Genomic DNA, 20,660 nt, shown 5'->3' on the forward strand with positions numbered 1-20,660 from the left:
TTTGTATAGAAAATTATTAATTAATCAATTTGACATTAAACATAATGTATTATGGACAACACCAAATACACATGTATCGTACAATTAATTTAATTTTGTTTATCAATTTTTTTATATGAATTAAATAGAAATGAATATCAGTATTTAACAATAGTTACACATGTCGAAACAGTATTATATTTATCGTATTTCAATGCAGATCACGACGTTCCAAAGATTTTTCTTCAAACAATTGATATTTCAAAATATTCATATCAACAATGCATTTTAAAATATTCAAACTTTCTCCCTGCCATTGTGCAGATTTAAATAATGAGACACTTGGCATTGTCAAGCGCATGGCACACGAACTTCAAACATTGATTATTCATTTGAGGTAGATGCGAATCGCTTTTACGCGATCGTGACGCATCTCACACTTTCACCCACAAATTGTGCGAGGTGAAGTTCAAGACTATTTATAAGCAGACCTTTCTTGGCATTTATTGATCGTTTACGCACGCACCCCGGCGATATTACGGTAGGTTAGTATGCTCGCGGCTCCGGGCGGCCCCGGAAAACGCCGACGGCACCCGACATCCCCGGCCATTATTGATCGGACTTGACATTGAAATCGTAATAGGCGCAAACAGCTGGGGTGGGCTCAACCCTTGTTGGAGTAAATCCCTAATAAAACACCGCGTAAATGTTGAAATCTGAGCTAAAATGAAGACTTCATTGAATTGTACTTGAATCCCTAATTATGCACGAGATGGCTAAAATCTCATTTATATTCAGTGGTTGGAGTTTGAATGTTATCTAAAATCCGTGTTTAGGTGTCGGACGGGATTGCTATAATCTTGAAACTAAACACATTGTTCAGTTAGCCCAGCTTTGTTCTTGGCTTAGAATATCGGTCCCATGATAGAAAGCAATGAGATTATTAAAACAACTTTATACTTGCAATATAACCTCCTTTATTTTGTCCTTTTTTATTCTTACTATTGTTGATTGTTTTAAGGGTATTAGTGTTATATTAAAATTATAGTCACAATTATCAACTACATACATTTAATTGTTATCGATAGTGTATCTTCACACTTGCGAGTATTTACTAATTACTCAAGCGATAGTGCAGCCCGCACTTTCAAGAAACTAGTCATTTCCTTCGAACTATTCTTTTATCATATCACTTATGTTTCCGTTACGCTGACAATTATTTATGTCTGCATTTCCTGTAACTGTCTTGACTTTCCACAGATAAAGCACAAAAAGTTGTTCGCTATTTATATAAAGGGAAAATTATAAATCTAGCTTAGAACCTGCTTTACGTCTAACAATAAATCTTTTATTAATACTTTCTAATCATTCCGTTAATAGTTGAGAGATATATTTAAACGCTTAACATATTTTCACTATTCATTAAGCATTTGCAAGTTCAAATCTATTAAAATGTTTTGTGTTGATATAAGCTGTCAGTTTAGTTTAAGTTAGGTTCTTAAAATATGTTATTAAAGTAATATGAACATTCTCAAAAAATACTTTTTATTGTTAAGTTTCAATTACTACATTGTCTTCATTATTCAGGCTAAAGTGTAATCATATTAAATGCAATGTCATTAGTTCATAAAATTTAATAAATGCTTAAAGGATCTCAGACGCTATTGTTAGAAAAGCCAACGGACTCCTATAAATTTCATAAGACTATGGCTCGGTCACAGGCAATTTCATTGAAGCTAAATACGTCCCGAGAAACTTCAGGGGAATTTATTCAGTTATTTTTCTCTCCGTCATAGCTCACTGGGAGACTACTTGAACTGAATTCAATTTATCGTCTTGTCTTGTCTTTGATGGGCAATTTAAATATTTTGTCGTCTGAGTTACGACAATTATAATGTATGGTTTTTAATATATAATGTGCAAACCTAGAAAGTCGTTTTTACGCAATCACATATCAGAAAAATGCTCTTTACGTATACTAATAATAAACATCGAAGCAATTAAATATACATGTTATAAAACTATAAATTCAATCAAGCACTAATCTCTATAACCGAGGCCAAAGCCGAATTGAATCGAGAAAAGCTGGGTACACACCGACAGGCTTATACCGAATACTGATCAGCTCCAGCGAAATTATTCCATTACCGCGTCTATTGCAGATTTTATAAATAAAAAATGATCCTACATTTGTATTGAATCACAGTGCGGGGCTAAATGATCACCGCTTACGTGAGGTGAATTATTTCTATTTGCACTTGGGGAATCTATTGCCTATGGCTGTTGGTACTCATCCTGTTTACTGAATCGATTCATACGTGATACGAAGGAAAATAATTGAGCGGTTGTTAATTATATGTCAAAACCGAGTTGTATAAGAGGTGATACGCAGTATTTACTATAATAATTCGAAGCGTATATTGACATTAAGCAGACAGTATACTAACATTAAATAATTTGAGTTTACATTAACGCTGTTTGTCGTGTGCGTTAATAAGTGATGATGGAATAATTGGGCAGTTATTTTGAATTGTGGTCGATATCAGTCGGGCTAGCCCACTAATCGATCGGTATTTGTGAACAGTGCTTTGCTGCATTCTACATGCGCCCTATCATTTGTCTCCCTCGCTGCCAGGACATTCGCGATCCCTCATCCTCTTCGCTTCGTTATTCATCCCTAACCTCCCGGTAGATGCCTCGCATTTAGACTGCACTATCTAATTTATGTTTTAAATTCTCTCAAACTTCACTTAGGTCGCCAGTCGGGGCGCGCATACGTTATCGTTATGAGCTACCTAATGGGCTATATCATTATAAATTTGTCTGGCTTCAACTCGCTTACGAGCTTTGATAGCACCTTTAACAAATGGCGGGTAATTGTGCCTCATTGTGTAGTGTTTTATCTGAATTTACGTTTCGTAATGTTATAATGAACGACATCTACTTTCAACTGAGGCCTTGGCACAAGCTCTAACCAGCTTAGGAATAGCAGTGGCATTTGGTGTCGGTACGTGTCTGCGCGGGCGCAGTTCGCTTACATAACACACCTGCCATATCGGGCTGCACCTCGCTGACTCGCCCATTATATGAATTACTTACAGGTCATAGACCTTAACTATTATTTAACTCTAACTTGACAGATTATATTGCTAAGTAATAATTTACAAGCACTTAGGAGTTTACTAGCTGATTTCGTGATACTGCACGCCTTCTGCTAGGGAATTCTGTGCTTCATGGGATAAAAGTTGTCTATTTTGGTACAAGAGAAACATAGGTGTGACTATTATAGTATGTATTAAATTGTACGAGTTTCAAGCAAAGATAAGAACCAGTCGCAAAAGAATATCAAATTGGATTTATTACGCGATAACTGAGCCACACCTTTTGCCAGGAGCAATAAATCTTATATTAGCGTCTTTAACGCTGGAAATAACGTCTAGTGAACGTTAACGACCCTCGAACCAGTCTACATTTTTTAATTTTACGAATTGTGTATGATATTCTGACATTGACCAAATTCAGTTTCCTATATAATCATGGAAGTCTTTATCTATATATTGGAGTGCTTCCAACGATACGACATGGTTATATAATGATTATGGTACAATGACCGATAGAAATCGTAGAGCGCAGTTTGCCTTGTAGCGTTCAATACACCTTAACTGCATTATAATACTTATGCAAATTGTTTATAAATACAGAATTAAGTTGAATTCCTAATAGGTCCCGCTTGAGTATCGTAATGACTGATTGATGCTTCGATCAAGGTTTAGCTTTAGCTAATCACAATGTAAACATGTGATAGATTTTTAAAGTTTATTAGTTTTGTGTGCAGTCTAAGCCAGCTGATAATGCTAATATCTATGGGCTGCGCATGGACACGGGACACCTACAACATTCAAAGCATGCGGTAGGATCAAATAACGGGTACGTTGTCGGCTTTTAACAGAAAAGTAAACGTAATTAGTTTTTAAAAGTACCTTTTCACCATGGATGTATTTCATACGGGCTGCAGAGCTGGTCGTGTATTTCCATTACTGGAGGTTGGCCGACAGTCTCTTGAAGCTAGTCTAGTTCTGTGCCAGATGCACATGTCTTCCTCAGTTGCAATATCCGTCCACTCCCCTATGCTGCAAAGCCAAGAATCATTCCTTGTACCAACACGGCGTTTACCCTGGATTTTACCCAGTATAATTGAAAGATGTGGTAGCGGTCAAGGCTTAATACATGGCCTAGGTCATATCTTATTTTATCTTTTCGTTGTTTTATGTTCTGTGCTAGACCTAGTAGTTCCTAATTTATTATTAGCAGGAGCAGAGGTACGGCCCCACTACGAAAAAGAGAAGAAACAATTCTCGACTGCTCTTGCCTATTAATGTCCGATGCATTACGTTGTGAGTGTATGTATGTATGTAGTATGTAATTTTATTGAAAATGTTAATATATTTCACATATTTACTTAATTAAAATTGATTGAAACACATTAACGGCAATGCCAGGCCGGTATTCGTACAATACCAGGAAAAATCACAGTATAAAATACAATCGTTTTTAAAATGATACGTTTCAATTAAATATCCTTTTGCATGAATAAATATTTGAAATAGCTCGTGACTTTTATAGCTTTTGGCGCTCAGTTTAAAGTTTATTTTATAGTTTAAGAGTTTCTAAAGAATATTTATAATATAGTACAATATTTATTGATTCGTTAAAATTATGACTACTTGTATTAAGACCGGATGTGTTCTGAGATAAGCGGTAGTTACCATAATTAGTGAGATTAATTCATATAGTTCTGTGTATCCATTTGTCGTATTTGAAATTAAAATAATGTATGTAAAACATTGCTACGGTACCAGACTAACATAAACTACAAGCTTACTTATAATTTACAAATGTATTCAACAGATAAAAGTAAACATTAAAAACACAAACAAATGTATTTGCAGTACTGACGTATTTTTGTTCCATAAATTGATTAATGTAAACAATTTGAAAATGGAATTGGAATCAAAAATATCTGTATGAAATCTAATTGTTATTGTTTTTATTGTGCTTGTATATTATATATTATTGAATAATTACGTATTACATAGGGTTGAACAAAGATTTTAATGTTTCGACATATTCCATTTAGTATATTTTGTTGTCACTATGAATATATTTTGGTTCTAATTTCTAATTGAGAACATAATTGCTTTAATACTAGTAGAATTTACTTAAACCAATCTAAATGTATACATCTGGTCTTTGAATTACTTTTAGTACTATAATAGAACTGACTTCAAAATGCTGTAAGACAGAGTAGATTTATTATATTCTTATTTGTGTTGTCCTGTTGAGAAGAAATGTTTTAAATATTTTTTATATGCGGTATTTGGAGATCACCGTCAAGTGTATTTCAATTTCGGAAGACGATTTTGTTTCTAAACGTTCATCAATAATTAACGATTGTAGCTTTTTACACTCGTTGGTTTTTGGTACAATCGTGTCACGTACAGAACTTAATCGAATATTATTTCCTAATAATATTTCATCAGCCCTAGGTCTGGCATTGTAGAATATGTACTATACGCACGTTAGATTACGCAATGTACTGTACAGTTGCCTTGACGAGGCTGTTGTCCTCTGCATATGTGTTGAAAAATTCTATTATAAATTGTATAAACCTTTCAAAATAGACAAAGGTACAATCTGTGTAATACGTAGTGCTGCAAATATAAAGAAATGAAGGAATATTTTTATCACATAAATTGGAAATACATTTAAAAATAATTTTATTTTATTAACTAATTGTAACATTATTGTGAGATTTAAAAATTGCACTCATACCTACATACCAATAATTTATTGCCAGTTTAAAAAAAACATTCGCCTATTTAGGGTTTCAGCATGTTTATTAATTAATAGTTCAAGCAATTAAATTGTTGGAATAAAATTCCAAGTCTATATTTGTTCTTAACATATGTGGGAACGTTTATCGCAAATATCTTACTTGCCTAATGTATGGAAGCAGATTACTTTGCATAACTTTTGATCACACTGACATAATTGGCACGCAAAAAATTATGACAGGTCTGCTATCATAACTTATGAGAAAGATTATATTTTCCTTACTTTATAAGTGTAAGAACCGCCTGTGTAAAAAGAATAAATTAAGCCCTAATTAATTTTGTTAGACGACTTCAATAGCGACTCCAAAATTAATACTAAGTGGTCGTACAACATATTTCTCAGCTACTAGAGGTTTCACAGAGTCAGAAGGCTAGTACTAAGTAGAAAAATGTAGACTTAAATCGAGAAATATTCAAGGCGAAAATGATCCCTTAATATGTATATACTATCTATCTATTGTCTTAGAACTTTTCCGTTCAGCTGCAGTATGCATAAAATATCCCGTGACGAATCAAAAGGCCAAAACAATGTTTTTCTGAAATTGAACGAAATTATGTCGCAAACATCCTTGAATACTGTTGAATAAATGCATTGATATGTGAAAAATATTTTATCGACTCGGGTACAATATCTATTTGTTCAGCTGTTACAAAAATATACATATTTATCGGATGACGTCATGTGTTTACAGTTGATGTATGGATAATTTAAAATGTATTTAGATAGGAGAACTTTGCTATTGAACGATTTTTTTTAACGACGGCTTTGTGTCGAAATTCTATGTCAGACATTTCTTTATGTTTTAAACGTTTAAATCAAATGGATTGGCTCTGCTACTACGCATCTACGCACTTGTTGTTATATCGAATTAAGTAAATGTAAAATTAGAAGCATTTAATTATTTCTTTTTTGACGTTCATAAGTGTACATTATGTTACATGAAAAATGATTAAAAAAAAAGATTTTAGTAATATCATAACAGTACAGAACTGCCAGAACGTTTATTAAAATTACATTATTATCACCAAATATATTTTTTTACGCTGAGATAATATAAGTTAATTATCTTATATATACACTTGAACTTAAAATCCGTGACGAATTTACCGTTTAACTGAGAATTCGGTTTAGATCTATCCGCAAAAAATGTAATGTTTGAATAATTACACTTACATAATAGTTGTAGCCTTGGAAAGAAATTATCAAGCTTCCGATATTTTTAAATGGATGTATCTTATCAGTGAAAGTGTATGTAAACAGTTGATAAAATTATCACATATTTTCAAAACTACATTAATCAACATAATTAAAAAAGTAAATACAAGACTTTTAACCTACAAAAAGATAAGTTTTGTTTTATAATTATATTTTATTTATGATTATTAACTAGTCAGTTAAACGGATATATAATAACTTTGATGTCATAACGAGACTACGAGATTTTGCCAAAAAAAAAATACCTGTAATTTTATAAGGTTTTATTTTGCGTTCATGAGCGCGACGTATATGCAACTCTATGTTTGCTTGTCACATGTTACACATAAATGCCAAATCCCGAACATGATACTGTGAAATAAAAAAGTTATTGATCGGCACCAAGACCTGAACATTAATTACATTGGAGGGTGCACAACTTCGCTTAATAAAACCTCGAATCAATAAAATCCTCTTTAGATCTCGGAATATCGCTTTAAATGAGTGCTCGCAGTGATGCCAAAATAATATTGTAGTCAGGTTATCTTTACTTACGTTTCACTCGTAAGGTGTAAATAATTACATTCAATAATATAAAATATGTCTATGATAAAATCTAGAGTAGATTTTATAAATCAGTACTGATGATTTTAGAATTTTAACTGGCTATTTTCATTTGCGAAATTACAATACATGATAAGGTTAATATAAGTGTTGTAAGTTTTGGCGCATTATAGAAAGAGATGAGAGTAGATTTTTACGGTGCGCACACCGTCACAAACGCCGACGACACCCTGAAGAGAGCTATAACCAACATTTTAGTATTTTTTTCTTGTTAATGTCGTTCTTTCTACAAACGTAGAATAAGGCTGTTGTTACATCAAAGAAGTATAACCCCATCATATTTCCTTTTCAGATTTTTATTACTAGGTTTGTCGGGAGATATCGCTTGTTAGCGATAAGTATTATGTTGTAAAATTGCAACGAAGTTTAAAAAAATATTAATGATTTACAACCATTTGTTTAACCGTTAAAGGTAGGAGAGACTGTGGGTCGCCCGTCTTCTGCCATTGCAGCTACTGAATAATTGGGTACGGCAAACCCAGCTCCCTGAGAAAATTAAACTAAGTGGTTTTTCTTTGTCGTCCTTTAAAAGTTCGGTCTGTAAACGCATGAACCTGGGCTTATCAACAATAAAGACTAGATATAAAGAGTCTTACCACATATCAACCAACTACAATATTGATTAAGGTGATTATCTGTTTCGAAGAATCGCGATTGGGGTTAATAAATAATATTTATCGAGTTCAAAGGCTTTTCTTCCTAGAACTGGTTGGGGGACACTTTATGTGCATTTAGACCTGTCTGTAATTCTATAGGTTAACATTTAATATGTAAAATAAAATATTTTCGCTTACAAACATAATAATGCTGGCTGAAACATCTCACTATACTGGTGTTTTACTGAGTAACGAATTAACGTTGATCTTTTAATTATATTTTAACAAGATTTTAGCGTTTTATATTTATTAAAGTATTGATAATTTATTTTTATTAAGGAGAAAATATGATTTTCTAGATATATCCAGTGTCTGTTTATTACTTTATTTGAATATTGAAACTATGTCATATGGTTATTACATATACATATATTGCTCTAAAGTGTAACGCGTTGTAAACAACGATCACAGGCGAGCCGAATTATATATATAGTTGGATATGTTATATAATTGTTAATAAGCATTTTGCACAACTGATAACTACATTTATGCAGGGTTATCATTATGTCAATGCCTTATCGTTTCTGATAATGCTATCAGCTATTTTTGTTAGTATGCGTGTACGCAATTTTGTTGCAAAACATATTTGATGCATTGTTCATATCTCGACATGTTGATTTAACGTCCTGATAAAAAGAAAACTTTTACACACTTTGAAGTATTTGAATTTAAGATAAATCTGTTTAATGTATTGGTGAGGTCATTCATGACATACAATTGTTATTGATATTTAAATATGTAAATTAAAACATTAAATCATACGGCTTTGAAGGGGACATTGAACAATTTTATTTATAGATCGATTACCGCAATAAAGCTTTGCATACATTAGGTTGCAAGGTTGCATAAAGCTCGCATTGAGTACTTCCTTGTAAAGCTTGAATAAGCCTAACTAGCTCCTTTATGGCTCCATCTTCAGCAATATCCATTTCCTATGATTGACAAATGATTAAATTTTGTCGGTAGATGTCACAATTACTGCACTGCAGTTTATTATGACGGCTCTCTGTATTTCAATTAATATTTTTCGTATAGCGACTTCAGTACTAAGAACGCAGTATATTGAAATTACATTCGTCAGTAAGACCAAGAAGTCCAATAATTTTAAAGACAAAACCTAATTTAAATATAGTCCTTCCAATATTCCTCTTGTCTGAAACTCCTTTATCTGGCTTGTTAGTTTTGGTCAGATTGATCGTTCTGTTAAACGAGCTAGGTCGGTATAGATATAGTTACTCCTAGTCACACTTTGAGATCAATTTCCTTTAGTTTTATAATTTATGGAACGATGTATTTATTTCATTTCGTGTTTAATGCTAGTCACATTCAATCTTGTATTTTATTTTTCTTATATAAAGGTTCAGTGTGCCGAGCATTGGCACGCTTGTGTAAATAAAATAAAATTACATTATAGCTAATTATCGTAAAACCGTTAATGAACTGTGTTAATATTTTGTTCTCGACTTTAATTCATGTTATACATCGGTTCTTTTTGTTTGCAATACTATAATAGGTCTTATAGCCTATGTATTTTATTGTTTATAGTATTTATAGAACTATAATAATATTTATTTTCTATCTAATAGGAATACACTATAGACTGTCCGCAGAATAAATTATTTCTGATTCAAAACATTTGTTAGTTTTTCCTCGAAAATCAGCAGTTTCCAATAATGTTTTTGTTTCATACGAATATTTTTGCACACTGTGGGCGTGAATGCATTTTTATTATAACCGAGTCCCGCTCATAACAATCTGTTGAAACACGGGTTATGAGAAAATACGTAAAAGGGTTTTGTAATTGACGTGTTAATGTTAACACCACAATAAATGTAATTACGATAATTTTTAACCTAAAACAACAAGGTGTAAATGGAAATTCGAAAATTCATTTGATCCCCTAGAAGGTAATTTTAAATAAACTTTATTATCCCCTCATATAAAATATATTATTACCGAGTATTTAAATTTTATGTCGATGATCAAAAAAACGTGTGTGCACTTATGTATACGCGTTCGAAGCATTTATAGCAAGCAAAATATTTTCAAAAACTTTATCTTTCGCCTCATTCTACGTCTGTAGAAGAAACGACACTAAACTTAGAAAAAAAACACTGTAATAATTTTTTTCCCTACGCGCCAAAAGAAGTATAACTTCAAAACTACTAAAATGTTGACTATCGCTAATTTCAAGGCCTAAGTTTTTTGTGACTGTCGCGCATTGTAAAAAATTATTTTTAATCACTTTTCCCTAACGCGCCAAAAGATGTATACCTTAAAAAATCGCGTTTGTCACATTATTGCAACTGTCATAATGTAAGAAAATGTAAGTACCACTTATCACTTGACAAATGTGCCAGCCGGGCCGTAAAAGTGTATTTAGCTCAGCATAATATATATACGTATATATTGGTTATTATTAAGACTTTATCAAGTCATAAATACATATATATATTTCAACGACAAGTACTAGGAGCCGTGTTCTATAAAAACAGAAAACACGCATTGTGTAGATAAACTAATTATATAAAACTACATATATTCTATCGAACTTTGAATTATACATAATATATAACATAGAAACGTCTCGCTCACTAAGCTTTGAACAGTCTAAAACAACTTTATAACCACATGGGGAAGCACTATTAATACAAGAAACATTTCATTACGAAGCCACTTCTAGACATATTGGCGTTCCAGCCAGATCAAGTTTGTGATATCGAAGCAATTAATTCACTACAGCGATCCATTGTTTACCCAGCCGTATGGGATTAGATTAAATACTTAGACGAAGGGACTCACAAGGCGAAAGCTGATTTTCGTTAGTTTCTAAGAATTGTAAAAATAGAAACGCCTCACTTAAAAATTTTAAATAGAAGAAAACAGTCTTCATATTTTCTTTTATTTTAAATAGGAAAACCGTTTTTACGTCTCGTGTGGTTTTCATTTAAGCATCTATTACTTTACTAGATTTAAGTAAGCCTAAAATAATAAAACATTTAGATTTTTAATTTATCTAAATTTGAATTTATTTAAATATATATTATTTAATAATTGATACAAAATATGCATACTACATTATTTTACAATTATGTCTTGTTATTTTTAAGCCACTGTAAAAGAAAGCAGTTTTTATGCCACTTTAAAAAAAATCTCATTATTCTATCAATTCAAGGTTTTTATATGAATCGTTATATTTTTAATGATATTTTTTTAATATTTTTAATCCTAATGGCTTTTAGTTCATTTCGAACACATTTTTTTAAACCCAATTACTAGATTAATACATTATAAATCGTATTCCCAAATATTAGTAAATTCATTCAAATTAATATAATCAAATCCTGCGTCCGCTCCAATGACAATTAACATCACCCACCTTCATATGGGTAATAGTGGTTTAAACCGCGAAAAATGACGGAATGTAATAATTACAATTTGATTAATTCTATAATAGCAGTAATTAAACGCTTTCATCCGGTATCAGCTGTATTTAATTTTGATTTGTGATTGATAAATAAAACAGCGCTGAATTTTTTAGTCCCTGATTGATGGCTAAGTTTACGCTTATTTTTTAAGTAAAAAAACTATATTCCAGACATTTTGTATGCATGTGTAAATGGAACCGGTATAAAAAAAAGTATTCTTTGATATCGCATCGCTACGCAAAAATAATTTAAACACGAATTAAATTCATGTGCATTTGGAGGAAATATTTTATTATTTCTTACTTATTCTAAGGGCGCGTTCTCCAATATGGACACCTTTATAATCGTGAAACGATTTATATAAAATATGTTTTACTACTTATAACAAATACAACAACTTGTTACAACGAGTTTTAAGTAAGTTAAACATCGTTATTTACCCATTACTCATGAGTTAGTGTTCCTTGACCTACATCAATCACTTTATTTATGTTTTATACTTGGGTACAAAGGAATTATTTAGAAGCAATAAATTCTATATCAAGAATCATGTATATCATTGGTTTATATTTATCGTTGTGTGTGCGAAGTCCCGTAGTCATGTTTGAATGGCGGAGCAAAAGCAAATTCCTGCGTGTATGCTTCAATGAATTTTAAAAGAACATTTTATCAATTAGTCCACCGAGATTCGAACCCAGAACCGACGGACTAAACGCGAATGCTGTTTTTGATTTATATACGAAGGTCGTACATATACGTTAATAAAGCTATGTTTTATATAAAGTTATGTTTTTGAAGTTAAGTAAAAGATATGGAGTGTGTCGAAAGAACTATTTAAAATCGCACGGGTCAGCCTTTGAGGTCGCTGGTGCAAACATTTGTTTAAACATCGTCAAACCGGTTTTCTTTCAAAACCACCAAGTGAAAATGAATTTTGCGAAAGCTTTCGCAGTATACTTCGAATATATAGTTACTTATCAAAAACTCATAAAACAACTCTAATTTTTCCGATTTTCTATTGGTTACAGACAGACATTCAAATATGTAGAGAACTTAAACTATAAAAACAAACATTGAAAAACGTGAGAAATATAACTTAATGTTTATAAACATTCGTAAAACAAGTTGCCATTATCTAGTGGCACTAATGACATTGCCTGAATGGGTCGTAACTGACATAACAATACAACTAACGATAAAACCAAGTTAGGATAAGTAGTTTTCCATGTTCTAAGCACCCGTCTCGACTGTGGCTAAACTAACATCTTTCTCAACTACAAATTCTTTTTGTCCTTCACTTCTACTCAATCGCGATGTTCGAACAATTGAAACAACGTTTCTCATCGGCAGAACAAGCTATTGTCAGACACTTTTAATAAAAATGTCGTCACTGTAACGGCGAACCTCATCAAAATCGCATCAAAATACCCCACACCCTCGCGAGTTGCGTTAAAGAATTTTTACACCCGTTTGAATATTGTAAATTCTAGTACATTTTCGTCGTAAAGAGATGGGATAGTTCGTTCTACACTTCATTTTCCTCTAGGGGAATACATTTCACTATTTCTCAAGCAATAAAACGACAAGATTCCGTCTGCTTAAGCAGGTATTATGCAGGGAATTTTCATACAATTTCCACATGTAGGTGGGCATTATGTGACGTTGAAAAGGTCTAGTTAAATTAAAACGCTTTATAAATTCTAACAATATCGCGGAATTTTGCGACGTGTAGAATGCCTGAGACGTGATACTAATTTACAGAAAGTATTTGGATTATGAAGGGGAATTCTATATGCTATGTTTATTAGGATAAATATTTAAATGAAGAATGTTGTCTTTAAATTATGTTCACAACATCGAAAATTGGGGAAAAATCATTTCCTTTTTAATAAATTTTTATATAAAATAAAAATACATAAGAAACTTTAAAGGAGCTTAGACTAAAGCAGATAGATTTAATAATATTAGTTCGGGTTATAGATTCACAAATTACCTTCTTTAAAAATCAAACCTCGTTTTTACTATATTCTGTATTATCCTACTTTGTGCACATCTTTCCGTCAAATGAGATAAGTGCTTTATGAGCCACTGTAACCACTAATTAAGTTTTTATAAATAAATATTTATATATGAAACCTAAGTTTACACATCGACATTTACGAAGCCACACTGTCAGAGTAATAAATGCTTTCAGATTTACATAAACCACAATCCTTTGACAGTCGAATACTGATGAGGTGCGGACAAGTTACACGCAAGAGTGATGGCTATGATTGCAGAAATCGTCATATCTCCAGAATTTGCACAATATTCTGATTTGAATGATAAGAAGTAAAATTAGGGGTTACTTGTGTATAACCAAAGTTGAGTCTAAAAATACGGTGCTACTAGAAATCTAAACAATAACAACTTAATTTTTTACATATAACGTCAGACAAGACAGAAAATTTAATTTTACTAACACTTAGCGTTGCCAAAGAGAACATTGAGCAACAACAGCAAACGTGAAACGGAACGTAACGTCAGGATATAAATGTATCGAGCACCGCAAATATCAACCACTCGCAGACTTATTGTTTGAAATAGCTGGTGAAAAATTGCTTCTCGCGTGTCCCCGAAATATTGCAACGTCTGCAGCTTGCTTTCAGTTTTATTTATTATACTTCTAAGACGGTCGCCTTGCCGTTTTAACTCTCATCTGTTGAACAAATAGCAATTATAATAATTAAACTCGTCCATCTACAAGCGTCTGAACTCTAGTATTTCGCCAATATCGCATTCGATATCTTGTTGTGGCTAATTGGATTTGTGGCTAGGTTTCTCATTTTACATGACCTTTTCCTACGAGGGGTTCTTTGTATTTAATTTTTATTTGTGCGGTACTTACCCGTGCCGACGACGGCGCATTATAATAGGAAACTTTCATTTGCCTAATTAAAAATAAGCCAAGCAGGGGAACAATCTGGATTTATTAAAGTTGTTCAACATTAACGTCGGCGACGTTTTATATTAAAAGCTCATTTAAAACAGTCTCAGTAAAGATAGCAAAGACAATGGAAAACGAAGGTTGTTTGTGTGGTGACTGGTGAGTAACTCCCAGCTGTTTATTTTGAGGAAACAAAAGCCTTGTGCACATAATATTAGACATTTACATATATATTTCTATAGGTTTGCTAAAGAGGAGTCTCGTTTTAACTTTGCTGAAAATTATTTATCTTTTCATATTGGATTTCGATTCGGCAACTTTCAACCGATTTCGTTTCGCGTAACACCATTTGAGTTTCATCTCAAAGAAGTTCTCCACGCGTCTATTTGAACATTGAATACAAATTAAATCCGAGGCTTACAAATTTAAAGCTTCAGAAACTATATCCCCAACTAAGAGTCATTAACAGAGTATAAATATTGCCATATCGTAACCATTTCACAGGCTGCCAAGTTTCTCCTCTATGTAAATTTAAGTAGGCGTAATTAGAGGAAGTAACTATCGTCTACTCTCGGTAAACGGCAGTCTGCTCCTGTTAACTGACTATGGACGGAACTAAATGATCCCCTCCTCCATTTCTACAGCGGCAGTTACATCAGACATAAGAACATAAATACGAGAAGTCATCAAGAACATTTTATGTTTCAGTTTTACTGGCAATATTCTGTAGCGTGGTAAAGCGACGGCGTGGTAGCGACGATTGCAAGACAAATCGTGATCGGATTAAGTAAATAAAGTCTTGTTTAAAGTGCTCATCAATCTTGCAATTCTGTTGTGTACACATTAATGTGTGTGGAAGAGCTCTTAGGTCATTGCCCGCGCCCTTCAACCTTAACTTTCTTCATCTTAACAATTTAATTGTCACTCATTAGTCTTGAGACAACTTTGTTCGCACTTTATAAATGTATTATAACACTTACAATGCCGTATGTGTTACACATACAATTTGTTTTAGCATCAATCATGGTTGTGCCGTTCTAGACGAATCAATCATGTCCTTTACAGGCGGTTCCATGAAATCGTTATTTATCATCACTTGTATTGTCGACAGACTTGTAGCTCTTGTTTACATATCCATGATAGGCGTATACACTTTAATTGACATGAATGTCAATCGAAATAGCAAGCTCACATTAAACTTGGGATGTTATCAGCGCGCCGTGGCCGGATGGCTGCCCCCGCTTCGTCTCTTGGCAAACTGCACTATTCCATACGGCAAATCATATTGAGTTTGCGTAGGTCATTGCACTTGCTGGGTCGTTTTATGTGTTCCTGGTGTCACGAGGTATCTATTAATAGTATTATAGGAATGTTAACATCGAGCACAGTGGTATGTGCAACTTGTATATTATGCATCCTGCATTACATGTCTAGACAACATGCTACCGATCAACTCTGTAACGGCGAAAATCATCCTCGGCCAACAATAGACACGCGATGTAACCAATTATGCGTAAATGAAAATCTTTCAGGGGTGTACAGATGGTAATATGTTTAATTGAGTTTCGAGTGCAGTAACTTGTTAAAGTTTCATTATTATTCGCGCTCACAAATTGTTCGTACGTGAACAAATTGAACTTCACAATCGATCTCTGTGGCGCTCTGAGCCTTTGTTTGAGTTCGACTCCGAATTCAGCGTAATTGCCTTTCAGCCTTTCATTATTCAACTTTATGCAGTCATTTACTTGGGTTATTACGAAGGGAGAGTTGTGTGGTAAGTGTCGTGGGTGTATGCATTAATCGTAATATGTAAATGTGGGGATATGAAATATTGAAATAGCGAGCGAGGCTTGCAAACGAGCTAAGCGCGAAGAGCATGACTCCGCCATTACATTGTTTTCTATTGCGATACCATTTTACGGTTGGTAACCGCACATTTCTTCCTATTTCCTTAAACATATAGATTTAAATTATCTTTGGTTTCTCGTTTAAAGCAAATCACGGAACAAACAGCAATTTATTTAATAATACGTGTTGCAAAATGGATAACAAGTCGGTTATCTATAATTATATAAAGGCATTTATTTTTATCTGTGTAGAACTGTAATATAAAATTTACATGTCATCGTTTAGTAATTTACTAGAAAATTATGATTGCATGCCTGCAAGTGCACCCCTTCTGGGGTTTGGGCTTACCGTCATGAAGAAATAAATAATTAATCCATAGTAATTATAGAAAAATACAAATTTACTGCTTGGTTAATATTGAAATTGTACACTTATATGAAACATTAATTAAATATATCACTTGTTACAGATTGAAGACGAAGGTAACCATGGCAACGATGACACAAGGCTTTTCATCTTGTCCACGCTTGCTGGGCAGCACAAACCTAAGGTGTCATGTGCCCTCTGCAAAGAGACCCTGCACGTGTTTGACCGGTACCCATTGGTCGATGGAACTTTCTTCCTCAGTCCACGACAGCATACAAGCAGCGCTGTGGAGGTAGGCACATAAACAAAAAAAATATCTTTATTAATCAATTTACTGCGACTAAATTAGTTTCCTTTTATCTTTATATAGAACTGAACTGCTGAAGAAATAACTTAATTATCTATATGGAAATGAAAAAGTTAATGAAAATAATAAAAAAAATCCTATACACAACATGTATAGGTCATTATTTTCTTATGAATACAAACGAAACAAAAGCCTAAACGGAATAATATTAAATCAAATTAAGATGTAATAAAACCATCTGGATTCTATAAACTTGTTTATCACACACGTACATCAATAAACCATTTTAATTAAAGGGCGGAAGAACGCGTATAAAATTGTCGTAGATTGGAGAAAAGTAAACTACAAAGTTAAATAAGATGTGGCAAAGTTTGTTCAAGTCTACAAAATAGCGTCCCCAGTCGCAATTCATACAAACTCCTCGACTCGGCGTTGTTTATTCAGCGAATTACAAGAACGTGTGCTCTTGGATACTTATACGTTTGTTTGACGTAAGCATTAGTATACGTTCTCGGACTTACCCTCGCACAGGTGACAGATTATCCCTTTAAATGTGGGAGATTAGAGGAAAAATCACTGAATTTGTAACAGCTACAATATACGTCAAATCGTGATAGTAGTTTAAAAGTTGTAATTATTAATTTCCGTAATTTCTTCTTATTTGAAGATTTTTTTTTAATTTATTAAATTTACAGCTAAATAACCAAAAAAACATATGATTCCTTGGAAACATGTTACACTTTAAATAGATATATCATTATGTGAATTCGAGAGTAGGACAGATATTTAAAACTATTTTAATATGCGATTATAATAGAAAAGCGAAATCTTCTTAATTAAGGCTACTTTACACGAGTTATTAAATATCAGTTTTGGTTCTCAGGTGAAAGTGGAAGGTCGAACGCAGTACTTGACCTGCGTCTGCATGGGATGTCTGGAGAGATGTGACCCCGAGCGCACTATTCGCTGCCGTTTTTGTGGACAAAAGTGGGACGGCTCCTCACTGGTACTCGGCACCATGTACTCATATGACATTTTCATGGCCACGCCGTGCTGCGCTGAACGATTGAAGGTATTGGTCATTTGTAGTTTTTTTCAAATTAGATACTTATATTCTAAATAACCATTGCTAATCAAGGTGAATATTTTTTGGCATTACCACGTTATCTATAGCTTGTAACGGAAGTTGTATAAAATCAATTTTATTTATTTATTTATTTATTCACACTTCGTTGCTAGAAAGAAACACAAATAACACAATATATATAAATTACAAGGGATGCAACGGGCGGCCTTATCGCTAACAGCCAGGCAACCCCAGTAAGAAAAGAAAACAATAAATAAAAAAAAATGATGAGTGCAAGAAGTGCATAACCAGAAGTTATATAAAAAACAAAATATATTTATATTAAATCTATAGAACCTTAATCTAGAGAAAATAAAAAAAAAACAAAAAGTAAAAAGTGCACATGAATCATGATAATCCAATTGAAGATATTTTATTTTATTTGTAGATATGATATGTGTTTACACAATATATTAATATTGTTTCTTTCAACAGTGCAACAACTGCTACAAGCCACTTCTTCACCCGCACCAGCGGTTGAACTACTCCGACTACTCTCACCCGGTGACTTGCCCGCACTGCCGCGTGCTAGATACGCACTTCGTCAAGCCGCTGTCCTACTGCTTCACAAAACGGGTTTTCCCGCTATTCCAGCAGTGGCCATAACAAACGGCGGTGCCGGGGCCCAGCCCCGGCACCCCCCCGGACACTTGGGGCCTCGCGCCGTCGCCCCCACGACGCGCTTCGCCCCCGGCCCTGCGCCCCGTCATTAACACTAGCATGGCGTCCCGAACTACCGACACAGAAGAGGCCAAGTTCCCACCTCCGACCATCTCCAGCATAACCGAATCACTTTCCTTTCTCGGCCTCAGCCCTGAGACGCTGGCGATAAGTCTTGGTGAATCCCTCGCTGAACGATACCTCGCTACTCTGAGACCGAAGCCGATAGAACGGCCGGCACTCAGCTGTGTACCGCGTCGTCTTCCAACCAACGAAGCTTCGAACATGCAGCTGTTCTCCAATGACTTCATTAACTATCTCAACCAAATCGCTTAAGCGTGTGACTTGTGGACGTGTGACGAATTATGAACATTACCCTCATACGAGGCTAGGAATAATTTTTGTTAAATTAAGTTGGTATTATTGAAAGTAATTTTATGTATCGGTTTAGATCATACTATTGATTTTATTTTAATTTTATTCTGTACTTTGTTGATTAAAATAGATAGATGTTGAGTTTTGTCGAAAGTATTTAGCAGTAGAGTGACACCAGAAATTGCATTTTTTGTTTTCGGTTTATCCTCAAATTGGGTATTTTCCTTCTGAAGGGCAGATTTTTTAAATTATTAATTCTTCGAGTTCAGTGATACTGATACGGTAGCCCTATTTAATAGGGCAGTCTGTGTGGTGTGTTATTTAGTTCAATTTAGTTTATTAGTTATGTTTTATTTTAGCAAAATTTTTAACTTTAACTTAAGTGTTATACCATATTTTCGTAGGTTTATTGCAATTCTTTTTTTTCTCCCACCACAACGGCAATTTCACCCGAGGGAGGTTCCCGTATACGCCGTCTTAGATTATTTTCTTAATAACATTCATTCACCTGTCACTTAATTATCGGTAGAGGTTTTAATCGTAAGTGATTGCTGTGTCACCAATAATATGATTAGCTTGTCTGTGTACGAGTATTTATAAGGTTTACTGTATTCGAGTTGTTTTTGTTTGAAACTTCAGTAATTAGCGGATGATAAAAATATAAAGTATTTATTTGGAATCGTGCCATATCAAATAAAAACGAGTTTCGATGTTCGCATCAATTTATTGGATAGGACCGCTGCTCACTGAAGTTTACAAGTCTTTTTGTTATATTTAAATACGTTAAGTTTAGGATAAGGATTTTCTTATAATTATCATGAATGTCTATTTATTTAAGAATAGCGCTTCAACGTATAAGCGTGTAAGTGATGCACATTTACTCATTTAAAATTTAAAAAAAATTAGATAAGTTTTTGATACATTTGATACTTACTCTCAAAGTGATTAAAAGTGATAAATTTTATAGTTGTAGAGGCGTGTTCTTGCTTATTGAATTAAAGTGGTGCGGATAGGTAGGCGTAAAAATGTTAATAAAGAAATGTCGGTGGACTCTGTTCGCTCTGTAGGCAATAATTCTATAAAGACTTAACATTTTTATAGGTAATTTTTGCATTCTTCTAAAGTGAACTGCCATTTAGAATCTTCTGGTCTATGCACATGTGTTTGTACTAAAAATTCAAAGGCAATAGATCTATTTTTGAGAAATAAATTTAGTAACGACTGGATTTTATATTTTCACACTTTTATACTGTACTCAAATATTATTTTAATAATC

General features: G+C 33.4%; 1 protein-coding gene across 1 annotated transcript in view; it reads left to right on the forward strand.

Annotated features, from left to right (window-relative positions):
- The window catches only part of LOC110996774 (headcase protein), a 44,047-nt gene extending 24,946 nt beyond the window's left edge, over positions 1-19,101 (forward strand). Inside the window, exons 3-5 of the mRNA XM_022264603.2 lie at positions 17,020-17,208; positions 18,107-18,295; positions 18,785-19,101. Coding sequence (XP_022120295.2) covers positions 17,020-17,208; positions 18,107-18,295; positions 18,785-18,955 — 549 coding nt within the window. The 3' untranslated portion in view covers positions 18,956-19,101. The remainder of the gene's footprint in view (positions 1-17,019; positions 17,209-18,106; positions 18,296-18,784) is intronic.
- The last annotated feature ends 1,559 nt before the right edge of the window (positions 19,102-20,660 follow it).

This window comes from Pieris rapae, chromosome 15 (assembly GCF_905147795.1).
Source record: "Pieris rapae chromosome 15, ilPieRapa1.1, whole genome shotgun sequence".
NCBI lineage: Eukaryota > Metazoa > Arthropoda > Insecta > Lepidoptera > Pieridae > Pieris > Pieris rapae.